Here is a 22,113-nt window from a genome sequence, read left to right as displayed (position 1 = left end):
AGAATTTTCCCGTTACAACGTGGGTACTGGGGGCACTATCAAGAATAAAAGCCGGGGGTGGACTAGCCTGTCTACCCTATGGAAAGGAGGCAGTTGTTCTGTGCCTTAAGGCAAAAGAAGGCAGGGAATAGGTTACTATTGGTAAATTGCCCAGAGGCTGCTGAGAACCAATTATAAAGTACATTTTATATTCTATAGTAAGGGAGTAGTTCATCAGAAACCAGGGCAAAGGGGAGGAGTAAAAAGGAAACTTTTTACTGGTTGATGGGAGTAAACCTGATCACATGATCTCCTCTGATGATAAAGATACTGTTCTTTTCCTCAAGTCCTTGGACCATTATGTACTGTTTGTGTGTGTGCATCAGGAGTTGAAGGGATCGTTTTACACTTCATCGTCCTCGCTGTCCTGGGCTTTGTCTCTGTCTCAGTTTCCCTGCAGTCCTCGCCTCCCAGAGTTAGGAGGCTCAAATGAGTAAGCAAGAACCACCAGGACGGCATCAGCACCCGTAGAAAGAGATGACGACCACCCAAAGGAGAATAAACAAAGGTGATTTATTTCCAACTTGCTATTGCAAGGGAGTCAGCCACCATCCCTCGTAAACTGGCAGAGATTCCAAGACGGGGAAAACTTTATAGTGGAAAAAAAGGGAAGGCTTCAGGTATACTCTGATTGAAGCTGTTGGCCTGGGGAAGCAGTAGGCAGCTAATTAGAAGCAGGGCCTCCTCTGTGATTGGTTAGGGAGCCTATCTGGATTTTTCTGGTTGATTCTAAGTTGGAAGTGAGGTCGAATTAGGGAAGCTGGCAGTGATCAAGTCCTGATGATTTGGGGGTGCTTGCTGCAGAGGTGATAGTTTGGCTTCCTGGGCTAGGGGACTGCAGAGGCTGTGGGTCAGAATTCTATTGTCATGTATGGTCTGGCCATTGTCCATCGTATAGCAAGTGTCCCACATCCCTCCTGGCGGGGCTACGCTCACTATTTACAAAGCTGGTGAAGACATGGGACCTCCCCCAGGCGAGAGCTGGAGGAAGTGGTTGATATGCTGAGTCCCAGATTAGTAGGGCAGAAAAGGAAACTTTCCAGCTTTCTTCTTGGAGAGGATGAGGGTATCACTATCCCGGATACCATAGCTCCACAAAGACACCCAATCCTGCAGGACTTGGCCTTGGAACTCCAGCTGCTGCTGACTTGTGGGCAGCCCCTGCTTGTCTTCAATCTGCTGCTTCAGGCCCAGGATGAAGCTTTTGGGGTCAATGGCGTAGGCGTGGCTCCCACCATTGGGATGATTCACAAAGACCTGGATCTCGGGGGAGATGGTCTCCACCAGACAGATGCGGATGTTGGAGAAGACTCCGTAATAGGCCAAGGAGCACTGGCTATTGAGGGGCTGTCGCTTGCCACCAGGCTCCTGGAAGGACAGATGCTGTAGGCCCACACAGCCCCGGCTCTGCCAGATCTTCTCTTTAACCTTCTTTATGGGTTCATAAGGGTTCACCCTGAGGATCAGATCTGAGTAACCCCACTGTTCCACGGTCACTTGGATGTCTCGTGCCCGCTGGAAGGGAGAGAAGAGGGAGAGGGGTTAATTCCACCCTCCTCTGACATGCAAAATGTCCCTTTACCCATCCTCGTGTTTCCAACAGCAGTAAACATTTGGGTTGTGCCAACCACCTTCCAGGCCCTGGGCTGGGCACCTGTCACACTCTTCTGAATGCATTTTATTGTCACAGCAGCCCTACGACCTTGGTTCCTATTATCCCATTGTACAGATGAGGAAATTGTGGTCGAACGTGGTTAAATAACCTTACTGACCATCACAAAGGTGGTGAGGAGCACCGTGGGTATTTGACCCAAGGTCGGTCAGATTTCAAAGTCTGTTCTGAACCACCATCAGCGGCCACGCTCGAGGGCCTGGGAGTCCCTGGTGGCTGAAGAACACCACCTGGAAGGTGCTGGGGAGGGTTGGACACCAGCGGATTTTTCAAGAAGGAACATAAGCCCGGAATCCCCAAGTCTTCTGATTTTACAAGATAAAAGTCTTTGCACAATGGTTTTTAGATTCAGGAAAAACCCAGAGGCACATACTTTTCAGTCTATCTGTGGGCCTCAGTTGGCTGGTAGGCCCCACAAAGACCTGGGTGCAAATTCTGGCTCTGCTGCCCCTTTGCAGTGTGATCTTGGTTAATTAACTGAACCTGCCTGAGCCTCAGTTTCTTCATCCCTTGAGGGTAGGGGTTAAGTCTTATTTCTGCAGTACTGTTGTTCCATTGCCCCTCCCCACAGCAACCCCAAATGCCGACACAAGAGAGCTGTTGAATTGACTTGCCTGGGCTCAGCTCAGGCAAAGAATGCTCGCGAGCATGACTGATTCTCCAGGGGGTTGTGGGAAAGAGAAAGACAAGGAGAACACGAGTTTGTAAGAAAGGCTGAGGCTCAGAGGGTTGAAAAAATGTCCCCAAGTTCACAGAGCTGGTGGGTGCCCCAGCCAGGCTTCCAACTTCCTGACTCCATCGACACAGAAGTAAGTATATGCTATGCAGTTACCCGCTTCCGAGCTTCAAGCCCTTGACAACCCCGAGAGGAGCCATTACCTTCACGGTCCAGCTGGGGACTGGATTCTCCTTGTCGTCATAGCAACAGTTCTGTTTCAGGCACTGGGAGGCCCTCTGAGCGACGATGTCCCATCTGTACCCTTCTGCCACATTGTGGGTGGGGTCAGCTGGATCCAGGATGACAGGCCTGCAACACAGGGAGAGGGTTCTGTGTCTGGAGCCCTGGGCGGGCTGTCAGGCTGAGAGGACCCAAGAACATTGGTGGAGAAGAAGCGAGAGGGGATGATTATATTTCCAAGAATTCCTTTTGGGGAGAGGTGCGTGCAAGGTGTTTGGGGGGGGGGGGTGTGTGGAGTGTTGAGATGCCCCAAGGGCATGGGTAGCGATAACAGGTACCCGCTTAGGCAGCTGGGCAGAGCTTTTGTTTTGCTGAGGCTCCATAAGTAAGTTGAAGGCTAGGGCTGCTGAAGTGCTTTGGATGATAGAAACACCACCACCACCAACAACGACTGATATTTATTGAGGCGCTGGGCCACACCCTGTGTGAATTCACCTATTTTAATCCTTCTAACAATTCTGAAAGGCAGCGACTATTGTTGCTGTTGTTGCTGTTGTCCCCATTTCACAGATGAGGGAACTGAGGCACAGACTTCTTTCTATGAGTTCTCACAGCCAGCAAATGGGTGTTCTCACCCATGGGCTCTGCCTCAGTAGAGCAGGGGTTAGGCTGCCACCAAATGTCTCTCTTCTGTATAAATGGTGAATGAATTTTTAAAGAATATTGGCTTGAAGGAGGTCTAATCGCTTCCTTAAGTGGTGTGGCATGGCCATATGTGTTGGATGCCAAGCCCATGATTAAGACCTGGCCCTTATACTCCAGGAGCTTTGGGCATAGGAGGGAGCTGTGACTTTTATCCGTGACAGAATGCAACATCCCTGCATCCCTGAAATAATCCTGCCTGAAAAAGGGGGAGGTGCCAGGCTGTCCTAGAGGGTGAGATCACCTGACCCAAAGTGACCCACCAGGTGACCTGACACATAGCGCCTGTGCCCAATGGGTAGACTAGTTCCCTCTGGGGATTGGACCAGGGATGATGCAGGTTCTTCATCAAACGGAAGTAAGAGAGGAACAGGGCAGGTGTGGGGAGAGGAGCACAGGTCATGGGAAGAAAGAGGGCGTGGGGACCATGAGAGAGACAGAGAAGGAGGGTGTCTGCAGGTTTGCCTTGGGTCCCAGTGGTTTTCTAACCTCACATTCCTGGGCATCCTTATAATAAAAATCCCCTTCTCATCAGGAGACTGGGGTTTTCTTCCTTGGAAAGAAATAAAAAGACCCAATACTCATATAAGGGAACAATAAATATTGCTTGCAGCTACCCAGAGCTAATGTAAAGACTTGTTTCAGCTGGATGTCCCCAGAAGTAGGTGCCAAGAGCAGGATCTGAGTGCTAGGGGTTTATTTGGAAGGATATGTGGGGAAGCACCACATGTGGGGAAGCATATGTGGGCCACTGGCGGTCAGTTCCACTGCAGGGCCTCTGGGAAACAGTGTAGCACACGTGATCCAGATCCATCCGAGACAGGAGGGAGCTGGGGTATTTATCCCCCAGCTTCCACCAGTCATTAGGGGAGGCTGAAAACCCTCAGGCAAAGGGACCCAAGTGCTGACGCTTCAGGTTGAGCCAGCCTTCGCTGAAATGGTTGATGGCCCAGGGCTTGGGGGCGGGCGCTGGTGCTTTTCCTAGAGCTACATGTGCTCCAACGGCGTGAGCTACAATAATGAACATTTCCCCGGCATCTACCATAGACTGCACGCCATAGGCCCTTCACGTAGTTGTGCTCTGACCCTTACAACAGCCTGCACAGTGGGTGCCAGTTTCTCCTGTTTTCCAGATGAGGAGCTGAGGCTCACAGAGGTGAGACAAAAAGGCAGGACTGGGATGACACCTGGCTCTCCGTGATTCTTTCCATTTTTCCATGCTGTCGCTAAAACGCACCGAAATGGGCTTTTGGAAGCCAGAGAGGAAAGCAGGGCGAGGTTCCTTGAGGCACAGGGAAACGCCCCTCAACCCCTCCGGGCCCCTGCGAGTTTGAAAGGTGGCCAATTTTTTTTTCTTTTTTTAGTTTGGATACCATTAATTTATTATAAAAGAGAGACATGAAAATTATTTACATGATGAAAGATTTCGCAACTTCACCGGAACAGGCCGCTTCACTTCACGCCATTTCAATAATGATTTGTTTCAGTCTACATACTTTCCGTCTCTAAATAAGAGATAATCCATCTCTAAATAAGAGATGCCACCATCTCTAAATAAGAGATAATCCTTGATGAGGCACCTAGGTGGCTCAGTGGGTTGAGCATCCCACTTTGGCTCAGGTCATGATCTCATGGTTCATGAGTTCAAGCCCCACATCCGGCTCTGTGCAGACAGCTCAGAGCCTGGAGCCAGCTTCGGATTCTGTGTCTCCCTCCCTCTCTGCCCCTCTCTCGCTCACGCTCTGTCTCTCTCTCGCTCTCTCCAAAATAAATGAACATTAAAAAAATTTTTTAGGGGCGCCTGGGTGGCTCAGTTGGTTAAGCATCCGACTTCGCTCAGGTCATGATCTCACAGTTTGTGAGATCGAGCCCCACGTCGGGCTCTGTGCTGACAGCTTGGAGCCTGGAGCCTGCTTCAGATTCTGTGTCTCCCTCTCTCTGCCCCTCACCCGCTCACACTCTGTCTCTCTCTGTCTCTCAAACATAAATAAACATTAAAAATTTTTTTTCAATTTTTTTTTTTTTTAAAGAAAGAATCCTTGTCATCTAAAACTACTTTGGTGCCTCCATATTCTGGAAGAAGAACTTTATCTCCAACTTTCACATTGACTGGTTGAATCTCTCCATCCTTTCCTTTAGATCCCCATCCACCGTTCACCACTGTTGCTTGCAATCCTTCTCCTTGAGATTTTTCTGGAAACACAATGCCTCTGTGGATTACAATTTCGGCGGGACCCCTTTCAACTAAAACTCGGTCAAAGAGGGGAAGAAACTTTCTAAACGCCTGTTCTGCCATCACTCCAGCCGCCCCAGTTGGTAGTCTGAAAGACGGCCACCTGGAGGTGTGCCCCGAGTCACTGTGAAATTCCGGTTCAGTTTTACTACTTGATAAAGCCCAGCCATTCAGTGCGACACCGCTTTTGCCTCCCTTCTCTCTCCAGTCTCCGTGGGATGTGGCGAGCAAGCAGGGGCCCAGTACCTGTCTCTTTTGAACTGTTTTCTGACAAAGCCCTTGATGAGCGGGTTCTGGAATGTGTAGTACTTGGTCCAGTAGATGCAGAGGAACTTATACTCCTGGAAGCTCTCGTCCTCCTGGGCACCTACTTCCCAGGCGTAGATAGTCAGCAGCTCAAGGGCATAGACAGGGGGCAGCGCCGCCCTTGGGCACTTGGCTTTCACGTACTGTAGAAAGAGACCCGGGAGAGAGAGACCCCAAGATTGTGTGTCAGGATCCGCTCTGGACAGACCACAAACTGGAAAACCCAACTTCCTGTGTCAGCTCTGCCACCTACTGGCTGTGTGATCCTGGCCAGTCACTTTCCCTTTCGGGCCCTACATGATTTTCCTGGTTTTAGACTTAAAGGGCTCGCTCAGTTGGCCCAGTGGGTTTCAAAGTATGCTTTTTTTTTAAGGTTTTATTTAAAGAATTTTTAAAATATTTATTCTCAAAGACAGAGACAGAGAGAGCAGGGGGAGGGGCAGAGAGAGAGAGAGAGAGAAAGAGAAAGACATACACATACACACACACACACACACACACACACACACACACACAGAATCCCAAGCAGGCTTTGTGCTGTCAGCCCTGAGCCTGATGTGGGGCTCGCGAACCCTGAGATCATGACCTGAGACTAAATCAAGTCACTTTAACGAACTGAGCCACCCAGGCACTCCTTAAAAGATTTTATTTTTAAGCAATCTCTACACCCTACACGTGGGGCTTGAACCCACAACCCCGAGATCAAGAGTTGCATCCCTCAAACTAGGCTTGACATAACCCCTGGTGTGGACTTACAGAGAGATGTCCCATGGAGTGAGGGGTGGGACTCTGCTACTAGATCCCAGCCTAAGCAGCTCCATTTCTATCTCTCTTAGTGTACTGGGCTTCTGAAAGTTTTCCTTCAAAGAAAAGTCTTCTTAGCTGATAGAAAAAAAAAAAGGGAGGGGTGGGAGGTATCTATAGAATTTGTCAATAGCTGAGATTCTGTGGGGAACGCAGAATGCTCTAGCAGGCATCTCTTTCTTCTCCATTGTATAGTGGCAATGCTGTTTGGAGGATGGGATTAGCATCCCCCTCAACTCCAGGGTGGATCCTGACTGGACAGGGTCATCAGCATAAACCTATTCCCCTTGCTGAGTGATTGGTTCAAGAGAAGCTTGTGATGTGAGCTGGCAATGTGAGTGAAGCCCAGGGGGGCTGAAAGGACAGAAATCTTCTCCCATTTATGGATATGAGGGCAGAAATAGCTGTGGCCATTTTGCCATCCTGAGGTTATATCAGCCTGAAATCTGAGTTGGGAGAGAGAGACAGAGACAGAGACAGAAAGAGAGAACTTGAGGCAATTCTAGAGAAAACAGACCTGGAGACACCCCCCCCCCCCCCGCCTCAAAACAGTGCCTGAAACCCCATCCCCACTGTTACAGGTTTTCACACATGAGCTGATAATTCTCCTTGGTGTTTAAGTCAGTCTGAGTTGGTTTTTCTCTTACTTGCAAAAGAAAGCATCTTAACTTAAGCATCTTAAAGAAAAGCATCTTTTCTTAAAAAGAAAGCATACCAGTCACTTCTTGTCTAAACAATTTTTCTAGTATTCAGTTAGAAAATGAAAATTTCTGTCAAACATCCAGCTATTTGGTTCGTGGATGTGACATTGACATCTTGCCCTGTGGCCACTAACACCCCATAGTCAAAGGGGGAAAAAAAACCCTACTTCGACTTTGAAACAAACAAAAACAGGTCATCTAAAGAATAACAACTTTATTCTCAACTTTTAGAAGCATTTTTCATTGAATTAAAATTTACTTACAAATTAATGAATTTGTTTTCATAACATTTTTTGAATTCACACTTAAAACTCAAGACTAATGTAATTTTGTTAAGAATTCAAACTCATAGCAATACAATTTATTTTCTCCAGTATTAGGGAGATTTTACTAGTGGGATTCTTTTTTTAAAAGTTTATTTATTTATTTATTTTGAGAGAGAGAGAGCTGGGGAGGGGCAGAGAAAGAGGGAGAGGGAGAATCCCAAGCAGGCTCCACATTGACAGAGCAGAGCCGGACGTGGGGCTCAAGCCCATGGACCGAGAGATCATGACCTGAGCTGAAGTCTGATGCTTAATCACCTGATCCATCCGGGTGCCCCTACTAGTGGGATTCTTAAAATTTAGATGATAAATATAATGCAGAATGCCTGTAATCGTAAGATGTAAGCCTTAGGGAACGTGAGCCCTTTCATTCTCTTAGGAGCTTCAACAGACTATTTAATGGTACAAAGAAAAACAAAAAAACAAAACAAAAAAAACCAGAAGAAAACATCTGTGTTCCCTTCCAGGGCTGATCTTCAGAGGTACTTTGCTTTCTCCATGTTCAGAATGTTTCTGACTCTTGCAATGGCGCCGTCTGAGATATGTCATGACCTCTCTAGATATGATAAATGTGAGAAAATTGCCATTTTTCCATGACCAGACAAACTCTAAACCTAGTCTTGATAATTGTTGTTTCTTTAAACACCTAGTATATTTTCCACTGGCTTAAGCCTTTTCTTCTGCAGTCTGATTCCCTGGCAAACTAGCCTGCAGGTTCTTATTTAATAAGTGACTTTTGTCTGTTAGTTTCTTTTTGCAGCAGGAGGTCTGTCTCACTGAGATTGTCCAGGAGGATTTATTTCCCAAACGACCTGAACTGTGTTGCCTGAGAAATGTACCCCATGGGCTTTGACATTTGGACACGCCCCTTTTCCAGCTCCCAGGGTGGACCTTGTGTGGCAACAGCTTTACCCTTGCTGATGTTTCTTTCCACCTTCCCCAATCTGACTGTTTGTACGTCTGATCCTAATTAAGTCTGATTCTTGGTCAAATCCGATTCTGGTTCGTGTTCTTACTTATTTGTACAGGGCTGTTTATGTCCCTTTTGGTGACAATGACCTGTGCATCCAGTTTTATGGTTTGACCATTTGGTCTCTATGGGGAGACAGATGATAGGACTTTATTCTCTGCTGGGTGGCAGTTGATGGGACTTTGCTTGTATTTTGCATCTTTCTCTGTTTCTCTTTTGGCCTGTTTTTTTTTTTTTTTCTTGAGGATTCTGGTATCTCCCAGGAGGCTCACTGTTGTTGTCTTACGAGTTTTTACATTACTCAAAAAGTTGTCTGCATGTGTGAATATGTGTGCATGTGTGTGCACATGTATATGTGACTCGTGGAAAACAGCCCTATGAGATGAGGAGCTGACTGATGGCTGGATTTCACCCTGTGTTTATTTTTGACCATAATTAAAGTAGTAAAACCAAAAGTTGTAGTTCTTTTTGTTTTTGTATATAAAAGAAGAAAACATTTTACAAAAGAATGATCTGATTACAATATAATCTATTGGTAGGTAGATTTCTTTCTTCCCACTCAGAGATTGGAAATTTATGGAGCATAATTGGGAATAAATTCATATTCCCAAAAGGGGACTGAGGCAGAAGTTCACCAGATTCTTTTATTCCAGAAGCAGATGACTTCATAAAAGCAGATTGCTTAACCAAAGATCAACAAAATGAGAATTAATTACCCAGATTAATGTTCTATTTTTGATGGATATGTGACAAAAAAAAAAAGACCCATTCTTTCTTCTTAATCTAATTTCTATCCTCAATCTATGGCTATACTTGGGCAAGCTAAGTTTAAACGTTCTTTAAATGACATATTATTCCAACACCTCAGGATAAAAAATGCCTATAAAAATTCCTACCATTGATTATAATCTAACAAACCCTCAGAAAAACAAAGATAATGATGCTGTAAAAGCATAGCATATATAAATTGGCCCTGTTTACAAAACTATTCAGAATGATGGTTAAACATTTACAGAGTGATTTTATTAACTTCTTTTTCATGAATACGTAGCATTTACATAAGTTCAATACAAATTTATCCTTCTTCCTACGAGGATAGGTTTAGATAAGGCAATGTGTCAATTAACCGATAACCAATAATAAATCAAGTTTATAAATAAAATTGTTTTCATGCAAGAAATCTCATTTCATTAGGTGTGAAAATTCCACTATTAAGAATCAAAGACAGGGGTGCCTGGGTGGCTCAGGTAGTTGAGCGCCCAACTCTTGATTTTGGCTCAGGTCATGATCCCAGGGTCATGGGATCGAGCCCCACATCAGGCTCTGTGCTGGGCATGGAGCCTGCTTAAGAGTCTCTCCTCTCTCTTTCTCTCTCTCTCTCTCTCTCAGCCCCCTCCCCAGCTCTCTCTCTCTCTCACAAATAAATAAAATTAAATTAAAATTAAGAAAAAGAATCAAGGACAGGGGAACCTGGGTGGCTTGGTCAGTTAAGTGTTTGACTCTTGATTTTCAGCTCAGGTCATGATCTCATGGTGGTGAGATCCAGCCCATGTTGGGCTCTGTGCTGGGCATGCAGCCTGCTTAAGATGCTCTCTCTCTCCCCTGTCTCTCTCTGCCCCCTCTCCCTCAAAAGAATCAAGGACAAAATAAAACAGACCAGAAAGACAGATGATGTATAATTCCATTTAAATGAGGGACCCAGAGAATAGGCCAATTCACAGAGACAGAAAGTCAAATGATGGTTGCCAATGCCTGGGGAGGGGGAGGATGGGGAGTTACTGTTTACTGGGTGCAGAGTTTCTGCCTGTGAGGATGAAAATGATCTGGGAACAGACAGTGGTGAGGTTTACACAGCACTGTCAATGTAATTAATGCTGCTGAACTGTATACTTAAAATGGCAAAAAAAACAAAAACAAAAAAAACCAAAAAAACCCCAAATGAACAAAAAACCTTGTGTGAAAAGCACAACTAAAACACTGGGAAAAGTCCCATCTTGTTCCCAGAACTGTACTGAATTAAATACTTCCAAATATAAGAAACAAACATCATTTTGTCCGTAAAAGAAAAACAAAACAAAACAAAACAAAAAAAACAACAACAAAAAGCAAGAATAACACCCTCCTTTTCACACATGGAAATGATGCTTATAAAATCCCTGCCAGAAACTGATCTGATACTGTTGCAAGGCTGATAAAAGCCCAGCATTATATAGATGGCAAAAATAACACTTTGGGGACAGGCTACGAGCATGAACACACTTAGACGTCTCTAAGATCGGTGATAACCTTACAGTCAATTTGAAAGATGAAACCCCCGAGGAGCTAAGTTGTGTGCTCCCTGGTCTCCGACCCCCTAGTTGATGGACTGAAAAGAAGAATGAAATACTTCTGAGCCATGAAAGCACATGACAACTCCTGGGACTTTACAAAGCCTCCAAACAAACAAACAAACAAACAAACTTCAATCTTTTAACCACAATGAGACTCTAGTTGTGTTTACCAAATAGCATGAGCTCTTTATGTCCTTCTATATTGACCAACACATCTTGCAACACTCAGCTAAACAAAACTAGTTGAACCAAAGATATCATCAAATCAGTAACACTGAACCAAAAAACTGTTTTAAGAAACCACACGTGATCAAATCCCTGTTTTAAGGGAGAAGGCTTGAATAAAAACAGAAGGGAGGATTGTAGAAGTAAAGCTGATATGTTGTCCCATGGATATTACAAAAAAAAATGTGTATATCATATGCAGGAAGAAAACATTCAGCGCTCAAGCAAACAGACAAAGCAAGCAAATGAATCATTCTTTTGGGTTCAAATTCTTCAAGTCCACAAAACCTTGCATCATTTCCTGTAAGTAATTGACTCACCAACAAAACCAATTTTATTCTTGGCTTTGGCAATGCTGGTGTGTGAAGATACATCACAACCTTGGTTGACGTGATAATCATGTAAGAAAATGGCTATTTTTCCACCAAGTAACTGCAAACTTACTAACCTTGGAAAGTTTTTAAGTTCTTAATGTTTATTTATTTTTGAGAGAGACAGACACACACACACACACACACACACACACACACACACACACAGTGTGAGCGGGCGAGAGACAGAGAGAGAGAGGGAGATACAGAATTTGAAACAGGCTCCAGACTCTGAGCTGTCAGTACAGAGCCCAACCCGGGCCTCGAACCCACAAACTGTGAGATCATGTCCTGAGCCAAACTCGGATGCTCAACCAACTGAGCCACCCAGGAGCCCCTTGATTTTTTTTAAAAAAATACTTTTTTCTTAAAAAAAAAACAAACTTCCTTTTTAAAAATGAACAAATCTTTCTAAAATATGACTTTCTGAACATTTATTTATTTATTAAAATTTTTTTCCTTACCATTTTTTTTAAATAAGAAAGCAGCTCCCCCCCACCCTGCCCTTTTTCATTTTTGAGTTTGTTTCTGAATTTTCCTTTTGTAATTTTAGAAGACTTGTTCATGTGGATATTTTGGAATATCCTTGGTACCTTGCAAACTATCACGTGTGAACTCTAAAAAGTAGCTATTAGTGGATATATTTAGTCAATAGTGGTTGTGATAGGAACCCAACCATTTGTGGGGGGAAATTGGTGTGGGTGCAATTAAACAAAACTTTCCTCTGGTTAGTCCTTAACCAGCTGAGATTAATTAATGTCTAGAGAACTCAGTGAAGTTGACATTAGCCAACATAGACCATAACTGGGGTGTTACAAACATTTGTTTACTGAAATACTGTGTGTTCCTTATTTTCCTCCTTCCTTCTCTGTTCCTCTTTCTCCTCCTCCTTTCCCACCTTTCTCCACTGTTTCACTTTACAGTTTAAAAGATTAGCAGTTTCTTCCCCCTCCCCCAGTTTCCTGGAATGACAAATCAGTCCCCCCCTCCCCTCCCCCCCTCTCCCCTCCCCCCCTCCCCCCCCCCCCCCGCTGCTTCTGCCAGCGACCCCTTCTGCCCCCATCCTGGCAGCCCCCTCACCTGCAGGTACCAGTATTTTACCAGCCGCAGGAGGCTTTTCAGCTTGGTTGGCCGATGTTTCACAAAGTTCCTCTGCAGCTCGCTGAAGGATGGGGAGAAGTTTCCAGGGTAACCGTGGGCCTCAATCAGACTCACATAGACCTCAGGATGTGGCTGAGAGTTGGAAACAGAAGGCCCTGAGTGGGAGGAGGCAGAGGTAGAGAGTGGGGATTTAGGAAGCCCCAGGTTGATAAGAGGTCTATGGAGCTAGCCTGCTCGTGCATTGGAGTGTCTCTCCAGGGAAACCTGAGACCTCACAGTCTAAGGGAATCAAGGTTTGCCTTGCTTGATTGTACTTCTGGAGAACCAAAAGTGGGCTTTCCATTCCTCGGGTCTCAGAAGACTGTGGTCTTCTCTCCACGTCCCAATACCCCAGGTTTCCTTAATGTCTGCTTTGAATTTCTTTCTCGGGGATTTATTCCAAACTCCTGACCCCAAAAGCAGAGAACCAGTTCCAGATAAGAAAGCTGGGCTCCTCAAGCAGTGTGCTGCTGAACGCTGTGCTTTCGTGGCATGCATCACTAATGCATCTGGGCACTCTCTTTCTTGCTCACGTAGGATCCCACTTCTGACACCTTCTCTACAAAGCAACTCCTGGCAACCACTCTAGTTAACAGGAGCTGGCACAAGAGGAAACATGATCATCTGAGGTTGTAGCTGATACTGTTTACTTCAAACATCGAGGACTCTTTGCCTGAGGACAAACCAGAAGTGCTGGGGAGTTAATGGTCCTGGGAAGCAGCCGTCAGCCAAGGGTGACTGCGAAGTTGGGGAATAAACTCCAACATCCCACTTGGGATTCAGTTGAGGGGTACTGTACACAGTACAGACTTAGAGTTCTCCAGGAGCACAAAGCCCTGTGGTTCCTAATGGTGACCTTACGATGCTTCTTTCCTCCCCTGTCCCTCTCCCGTACTTCCCTATCAGCATCTCCTGGGACTGCTTGTCCTCAAACCCTTGTCTCAGGGTCTGCTTCTGGAAAAACACAAACACTACACCTGTGATAAATGCTACAGAAGCACCCCAGATTATGCTGCTAACACATTCCCCTCTGTGGGTCTCGTCTCCTCTTGCAATCATATATTTATCCACATGATTATTTGGTAAACGTTTCCCGAGTTGGGTGACACAGTGGCCCAAGTTGGGCCAGTCCTGGGCCCTGTGGTCGCTGAGCCCCCAGCTCAGAACATGGGTTGAATGGATGAATGCAGGTGTCTGCATGTGGTCATGAACGGGAGGTGAGGGAATTCGGGTCTCCCGGGGAGGGCAAGTGTGTGATTCAGATCGGCTTCCCCTCCCCTTACCCAGGGCCCTGTAGGCAGGCACGACGGTGACAGTGACGAGCTCTGCGGTCTTCCTGGTCTGGATGGTAAAGACGAGGGCATCGGGGACTCCTTGGACTATTTCCACGTTCTCGAGCCCAAGGGCCAGTAGGTCCCGGCAACACCACAGCTTTTTCCACATCAGACTCAGAACGGCTTGGTGGTACCTGGCCTCCTCCCGGAAGCTGTGGAAACAGCTCAGGAACACCACCAGTTCCACCTCCGAGGTTCTCCTGAGCACCGTGCCGTTCCCAAAGGAGCCTACCTGCGGAACACAGAGCCCCGTCACCCTGGGCCACTGCCCCTGCCAGGCAGTCCCTGAGGCTCTTTATAGGAATTATCCCACGTAATGTCCACCGCAGCCCAGAGGTACGGATGGGGGTACCGCCATCCCCCTCTTTCCAGGTGGGAAAACTGGACTTTCAAGAGACTAAGTCACTCACCCAGGGTCACACAGTGCACAGAAGGGTCTGGGTCTGAACCCAGGCAGCCGGACCTCAGAGCCCACACTTCTTATTAATGACAACGCATTGCTTCTGAGACAGGGTATTCTCAACCTGTGGAGTGACGCCTCCTCCAAGAAACCTAGTGGCGCCTTCTGTACAGCGCATTCTGAGCCTTCTGGGTGTCTGAGTAATTTCATGACAGTAAAGAGCGGGGCGCAGGATTGCCTGGTGGATAAGAACCGTAGGGCAGCCCGCGGGATGGGGCAGCCTGACTTTGACCCCGATTCTTGCCCTTGTTTCTCAGCTGTGTGATCATCGTGAACCCTCATTTCTCATCTGTGAAATGAGAAGAGTAATGGCACTTGAGTCACTGGGAGGAGTGGATGACACATAAGGCATGGCAAGGGCTTACCGCGTGCCCGGAATGCGGGAGGTCAGCAATATATTTCTCATGCTCTTCTTTGTCTAGTGGACTGAGATCATCCCTTCTGTGCCTGGGATTCTGTTTCCCCATCTGGATGGAAGGGGCCTGAGCTGGACAAGTTGGACGTGGTCTGTTTGATGTTCTGAGAGTCTAGACCTGCTCTCCCGCCCCTCCTGCCTCTGGGCGGTAGAATTGCTAGTGATGCCCCAGACCTCAAGTTGGCTACCGCTTCTTGGGGGTGGAGTCACCAAGGGTTGATTATAATCCAGCTGTCACGGGGGGTGGAGTCACCAAGGGTTGATTATAATCCAGCTGTCACGGGGGGTGGAGTCACCAAGGGTTGATTATAATCCAGCTGTCACGGGGTGAACACTCACTATATCACTGAAGGCCCTTTGCACACACAGTATCTTTTAATCCTAACACCCGCCGATTGAGGTGGGTACAGGTATGATTGTCCCCAGTGCACAGATAAGAAAACTGAGGCCGTGAGGATTAATCAACTTGCCTTGGACTCAGAGCCAGGAGTCATAGTCAGTCAGACAAAGGGGCAGAAGACAAGGGTGGTTCTTCTCCCTTTCTTTCCTGTGACCCAAGTCTCTGAGGCAGGCCCTGGTTCTGAGGAGAAGACCGCCATCTTTTCTTCCCCCACCGTTTTGCATTCTCTTCCTTCACTGAGACCCAGCATTTCTGCCCCATTTGGCAGGGCTGGGGATGGAACCCTGTGTGTGAATGAAGGGCTCATCCCCCTGAAAGCTCTAGGCTTCCTGCCGTTTTCAGTGGTAAGACCCAGGCAGAGAAGAAAGAACATTCTAGAATAATCTTCATGACTTGCTTCAGCCTGAATCTGTTTAAACCCAACTCGTTCAAGGACAAGCCCAGTAAATCAGGTTTTTGGGGGTGGGTGGGGGGGGGGGAGAGGGTTTAGGGTCTGAATCAAGCAATATTTCTCATTGACCATTGCTTTTGGGCTATCTCTTTTTTTTTTTTTTTTTTTCAACATTTTTTATTTATTTTTGGGACAGAGAGAGACAGAGCATGAACGGGGGAGGGGCAGAGACAGAGGGAGACACAGAATCGGAAACAGGCTCCAGGCTCCGAGCCATCAGCCCAGAGCCCGACGCGGGGCTCGAACTCACGGACCGCGAGATCGTGACCTGGCTGAAGTCGGACGCTTAACCGACTGCGCCACCCAGGCGCCCCTTGGGCTATCTCTTTTATTCTGTGGTTTCAGGGAGCAGGCAAGGGCTATAGTCTTCAGGCAGAGTTTGAGGGCTGGGTAAATACCACTTCCTGCCATCAAAACTCGTCCTCTTTGTAGCATCCTATAGTCTCTGGACCTGCCCCATTTCGTCTACTCCATTCTCTGGATTGTTAGGGGTGGGGTAGGCTGGGAGGCTCTGCCTGATTCAGAGCAAGAATTTATAACAACGCTTTTGTTTTTGAGCATGTTCCAGGTGCTAATTTTTTTTTTAATGTTTGTTTATTTTTGAGAGACGGGGCATGAGTGGCGGAGGGGCAGAGAGAGGGGGAGACACAGAATCCGAAGCAGGCTCCAGGCTCTGAGCTGTCAGCACGGAACCCAACGCGGAGCTCGAACCCATGAACCGTAAGATCATGGCCTGAGCTGAAGTCGGACGCTTAACCGACTGAGCCACCCAGGCGCCCCCAGGTGCTAATCTTTTAGCTTTTAGCTTTTGCTGGACAAGGAGGAAATGGTGATGAGGAGACAGAAGCTTGAGAGAGAAGAGGAGTTAAGATCACGCAGCTGGTAAAGAAAACATGCCGAGAGTCAAACCCTTGTCTGTGGAAATCATACGGCCTCAGGCTCTAGGCGCTAGGGGTGGGTGTAAGGAAGGGCTAGGGACCTGAGATTTCTAAATCCTTCCCTGGGGTGGCTGCCCCTGGAGACAGGACTAGAGCACTGGGCTGGAAGTCACGTGCCCTAATTCTAGTCTTGCTTTTGCCACTAGCTCTCTGTGTGAACTTGGGACATCTATCACCCTCTCTGTGCTTCAGTTTCCTTCATTTTTAAACAAAGGTGTGGCTGAGACTGTCTGATTCTCCAGGGCCTTTCTCGCTTTGACCTTCTTGAATTTTGGCTCTAGCCAGGTCAAGAAGCAGCTGAAGGAAGGGCTTGGGGGGACATCTCAGTGAGGGCAGCCTGGAGCCCGGCTGTGGAATCAGATAGATCCTGGTTCAAATCCCGGCCCCACCACTAGCTGTGTGACCTTGGGTAAGTCACCTCGCCTCTCTGAGCTTCCGTTAAAGAAAACTTCTTTTTTTTTTTTTAAGGTTATTTTCTTTCTTTTGAAGGCTTCATTTAAATTTTTTTTTTTAATTTACATCCAAATTAGTTAGCATATAGTGCAACAATGATTTCAGGAGTAGATTCCTTAGTGCCCTTTACCCATTTAGCCCATCCCCCCCCTCCCACAACCCCCCCAGTAACCCTCAGTTTGTTCTCCATATTTATGAGTCTCTTCTGTTTTGTCCCCCTCACTGGTTTTACATTATTTTTGTTTCCCTTCCCTTATGTTCATCTAAGAAAACTTTTTTCATCTAAAACTTAAAATGTAGAAAAATAGAAAGAGAACACAACGAGCACTCATAGATCCAGCCAGTGAGATTCAACAGGTTTACACTTCTCGCCACATTTGCATCATCAAAAACACTTTAAAGCAGATTACAGATACTTTTTCCCTGAATACTTTAGGGAGCACATTTCCTCCCATAACCGCCAAACTATTACACCTAATAAAGTCAACAATGGCTGCCTTAGATGACCTAATATCCAGGCTGTATTAAAATGTCCTTAATTGTCCCCACACTGTTATTTTCCAGATGGTCTATTTCACACCTGGATCCAATCAGAGACCTCGCATTGCATTTGGTCACTAGGAACCTTAAGCCTCCATTGTGCTCATCTGTAAAATGGGCAAAGGACAGTGCATACCTCACAGGGTGCATGGATTAGAGACAGGGTATGTTAAGGGTTTGGGCTATCACTAGTTTCCTTATCAGGCTTGTTCGGCTCAAGGCAGACAGTACGTACGTACGTACTACAGGGTGCACGCGGCTAGCTGGGGTGTCCTGACGTGTCAGCAGCGCGGGCTGAGGATAACGAGGCGAGACGTCCCCAAGCATCCTCTGACGCGAGGACCCTCATGCTGCCTTTGCCGGGCCCTGGCCTGTGGATGGGAGGGACTAATCTCACCTTGACCACCTTCAGCACCCGCGCTTCCTGGTCCAGCCCATGCTCCCCCTCAAAGTGCTCTTCCCTCAGGAATTTTTGCACCGTCCGCACGGCCTCCAGGACCTCTTCTTTCCAGTCCCGGCTGGGCTGCAGCCACTGAGTCACGAAGGAGTCCAGCCGGGAGGCAGGGGTGTCATAGAGCTCTGGGGTCAGCGCCATCTCTGAATGAGGAGAGTACCACTGGGGCACAGATTTATAGCCACGCACCTACCCAGCTCCCTGCACACACCCACTTCTTTAAGGGGGCTCCCCCTCGGCTGACTGCCAGCGTCCTGTGGGATAAAGGGACCAGAGAGGAGACGGAACCAGGGGTGTCTGGGCTGACCTGGGTTCCTCTTCTTGGAGACCCCTTGCCGCGGCGAGGACACTGAGGGAGAGCGAGCCAAGCTGGGAGATCTGGGGCCACCTTAAAATGCTTGGCTTCCAGTCCACCTTTTTGCTGTTGGTTTCGATTCTCAGCTTTTAGAGTTTCTAGAGTTTCCCTTTCATGACGTTTGGAAACTGAAATTGGCTTGGGTTTGGCCCCAGAGGAGGCAACTCTCCCAGTAGGTCAGAGGGATGGCATCCATCGGCCCGGCCACCCCCTCTTGTCACACAAAAATGAGGCTCAGAAAGACAAGGGACTTGCTCACCGTCGGTTGGTGGTCGGTCAGGGTGAGCCAGGGGAACCCCAGAGTCCGGCAGAATAGACTGCCCGCCACACTCTTAACTTCTGTGACCCTCGCATAATTCATCTGTAAAAAATAATGCTAACCCACCCCCTAGGAGGTTGTGCAGATGAAGCACTGAGCATTGAGCACAGAAAGCACCCGGTAAATGCAGATATTATGATTCAGTCACTAAACACCTATTGAATGCCTGCTAGGTGCCAGATGCTATGTTAAAAAGACAATGAGATGTAGTTCCTGTCCCAGGGGCTCCCAGAGCAGCAGGGGAGCCGGACAAGAGACTCTGAGAGTCCAGTGTGAGCCTTCAAAGACTGGGGATGCGGCCAGAAGGGAGAGGGCGTTCCAAGAACAAAGTAAAAGTCCGAACGATCCCGGTGTGTGCCAGGGACTCAGCTGTCAACTATGTGTTGGCACAGAAGGTAAAGGGGGGGGGGGAGAGGAGAGGGATGGGCCTGAACAGTTGGGCAGGAGTCGAATCTTGGCCATTCATTCATTTATTCAACAAATATTGATTAGCTACTATGTGCCAGGCAGGTGCTGGGGATACAGCAGTGAAGAGACAAAAATCCCTGCCTGCAGAAGGCTTGCATTCTGATGGTGGAGACAGACAATAAACAGGATAACTATGTCAAATTTTATAGTAAATAAGATGGTGAGAAATGCTAAGGAGAAAAACAGAGCAAAGCAAGAGGTTAAGAGGTACCCGGTATGTGTGTGTGTATGACTGTTTAGATGTTCGGTCTTAAATGACGTGGTTGGAAAGGCCTGAAAAGGAGATATTTGAGCAAAGACATGAAGGAGGCGAAGAGTGAGCCACATGTATGCTAGAGGGAAGAGGCTCATTCGTGGCAGAAGGAGTAGCAGGTGCAAAGGTCCTGTGGTATCAATGTGCCTGGTGGGTTTGAGGAATAACAGCATGACTGGAAGGGAATGACCAAAGGGGGAGAATGGGAGGGGATGAGGTTTAAGTGGCAAAGGGTGGGGAGTAAATGCTATGGGATCTTCAAGACCACTGGGCCTGACTTTTACTCTGAATGAAATGGGGAGCCACTAGAGAGTTTCAAGCAGAGGAGTGACATGGTCTGACTTTTTTTTTTAAGTTTATTTATTTATTCTGAGAGAGGCAGAGACAGCGCGAATGGGGTTGGGACACAGAGAGAGGGAGAGAGAGAGAATCCCATGCAGGCTCCACGCTGTGGTCACAGAGTCGGATGCGGGGCTCCAACTCACGAAACCGCGAGATTCTGACCTGAGCCAAAGTCGGACGCTTAACTGTCTGAGCTGCCCAGGCGCCCCTCTCCTGTGTTATTTAAATGTGAATCCTAGACATGACATCATTTCCCTGTGTATATTTTGAATACAAACAAGTCTTGCTAATGGATAGAATATGATGTGAGACAAAGACTAGACTCAAGGACCACTTGGAAGCTTTGGGTTTAACAACTGGAAGGATGGAATTGTCCTTAACTGAGTCGGGAAAGACTGGGAAGGGCGTGTTGTGGAATGCCTCTAACCCTCAGGATTCTCACCTGTAAAACGGGAGAGAAGGTGTTAATCCTACTCCTTCATCTAACTTCCGGGGTTGGGGGGTGGGGAGGGATAGGGATCCAATGACATCATGGTGGTAGAGAATCTTGGTGTCAATGCCATGTCGACGCATGGAACTATGAATTTAGTGAAGAACAGAGAAAAAGAATTTTACTGAGCTGCAGAAGCAGACCTTAGTCAAGGCTTTGTGATCTGCTCAATTTAGACTGATGAAAGGTTGGGGGGGGATTTGATTTTTTTTTTTTTAATGTTTATTTATTTTTGAGACAGAGAGAGACAGAGTGCAAGTGGGGGAGGGGCAGAGAGAGAGGGAGACACAGAATCCGAAACAGGCTCCAGGCTCTGAGCTGTCAGCACAGAGCCCGACGCGGGGCTCGAACCCACGAACCGTGAGATCATGACCTGAGCCGAAGTCAGATGCTCAACCGACTGAGCCACCCAGGCGCCCGATTTTTTTAAAAGGGCAGGTCTAACAGCCCCCCCCCCCCCCCCCCCGCAGTGTCTCTCCCTGGGCCTGTGTAAGGGCTTTGGATTCTCTCTTGCTATGCGTGGCTCCAGTGCTCCATTGTCTGCGTGGAGGGGTGTCTTTTTACTCACCTGTAGACTTGAGCTGAGGCTGATCTGTTCTGACTGCATTTCTGCTTAGATGTTCACCCTTATTTAACTATACTGGGAACTGGCCCCACCCACCAGGACTCAAAATCTGATAGGCGAAGTAAAGCCAATAGATGGATTCTATGCTGGGTCAGCTGATTCCTTTGCGTGGTTAGGTTTGGACAGATGAGTGAAGCTATTGGGTAGGAGCATGGAATGGTCTACGACTCCAGCACCGGGCTTGTATGGGGGAGAATGGGCAATCTCAAAGAATGAGACGTAGCTGGGGGACGTAGTGGGGGAGCATTCCAAACCACGTGGTCTCCAAAACAGAACTGGCTTGAGACCGTCAGGAAGATAATAGGGAAGAATTCAAAGTCATTCTTTGGTTCGTTTGTTTGTTCAGCAAGTACGTGCTGAACACGTACATCAGGCCAGCAGCATTCTAGACCACGGGGACACAGGAATAAGGCTCTTGTCAAGTCTCTTTAAATCAGGGAGACTTGGGGCGCCTGGGTGGCGCAGTCGGTTGAGCGTCCGACTTCAGCCAGGTCACGATCTCGCGGTCCATGAGTTCGAGCCCCGCGTCAGGCTCTGGGCTGACGGCTCGGAGCCTGGAGCCTGTTTCCAATTCTGTGTCTCCCTCTCTCTCTGCCCCTCCCCCGTTCATGCTCTGTCTCTCTCTGTCCCAAAAATAAATAAATAAATAAATAAATAAATAAATAAATAAATAGGGGCGCCTGGGTGGCGCAGTCGGTTAAGCGTCCAACTTCAGCCAGGTCACGATCTCGCGGTCCGTGAGTTCGAGCCCCGCGTCAGGCTCTGGGCTGATGGCTCGGAGCCTGGAGCCTGTTTCCGATTCTGTGTCTCCCTCTCTCTCTGCCCCTCCCCCGTTCATGCTCTGTCTCTCTCTGTCCCAAAAATAAATAAAAAAAAATAATAATAAATAAATAAATAAATAAATAAATAAATCAGGGAGACTTATGATCCCCACATGGGAACACAATGAGGGTCCCAAGTGCTTTCACGGAAGGTCTGACCCGGGTGTAGGGGCAGAAGATGACTTGGAAGGCTGGTTAAGACACAGATAGCTGAGTCCCACCACCAAGCACTGGCTCGGGTGATTCCAACATAGTTGTTGAGAAATCTCATTTCTAAGATG

At 47.5% G+C, this 22,113-nt stretch overlaps 1 protein-coding gene and 1 long non-coding RNA gene across 2 annotated transcripts; one reads left to right on the top strand and one right to left on the bottom strand.

Moving 5' to 3' along the window:
• Window positions 1-533: 533 nt before the first annotated feature.
• OASL (2'-5'-oligoadenylate synthetase like) lies at window positions 534-18,322 on the bottom strand. The gene is made up of 6 exons (XM_058691073.1): window positions 18,103-18,322; window positions 13,998-14,280; window positions 12,655-12,830; window positions 5,791-5,993; window positions 2,591-2,738; window positions 534-1,554 (listed from the first exon to the last, which is right to left on the bottom strand). Exons 1-6 carry the CDS (start codon window positions 18,298-18,300, stop codon window positions 1,054-1,056), a joined length of 1,509 nt encoding a protein of 502 aa, XP_058547056.1. The 5' UTR covers window positions 18,301-18,322; the 3' UTR covers window positions 534-1,053.
• On the top strand, window positions 2,757-5,723 carry LOC131489208 (uncharacterized). Its single transcript, XR_009250433.1, has 2 exons — window positions 2,757-2,868; window positions 5,451-5,723. It is a non-coding gene; the product is annotated as an uncharacterized LOC131489208 (long non-coding RNA).
• Window positions 18,323-22,113: the final 3,791 nt, after the last annotated feature.

Source organism: Neofelis nebulosa, chromosome 11 (genome assembly GCF_028018385.1).
Source record: "Neofelis nebulosa isolate mNeoNeb1 chromosome 11, mNeoNeb1.pri, whole genome shotgun sequence".
NCBI lineage: Eukaryota > Metazoa > Chordata > Mammalia > Carnivora > Felidae > Neofelis > Neofelis nebulosa.
The sequence above is the reverse complement of the archived record's forward strand: the minus strand, read 5'-3'. Positions and strand labels throughout refer to the sequence as shown.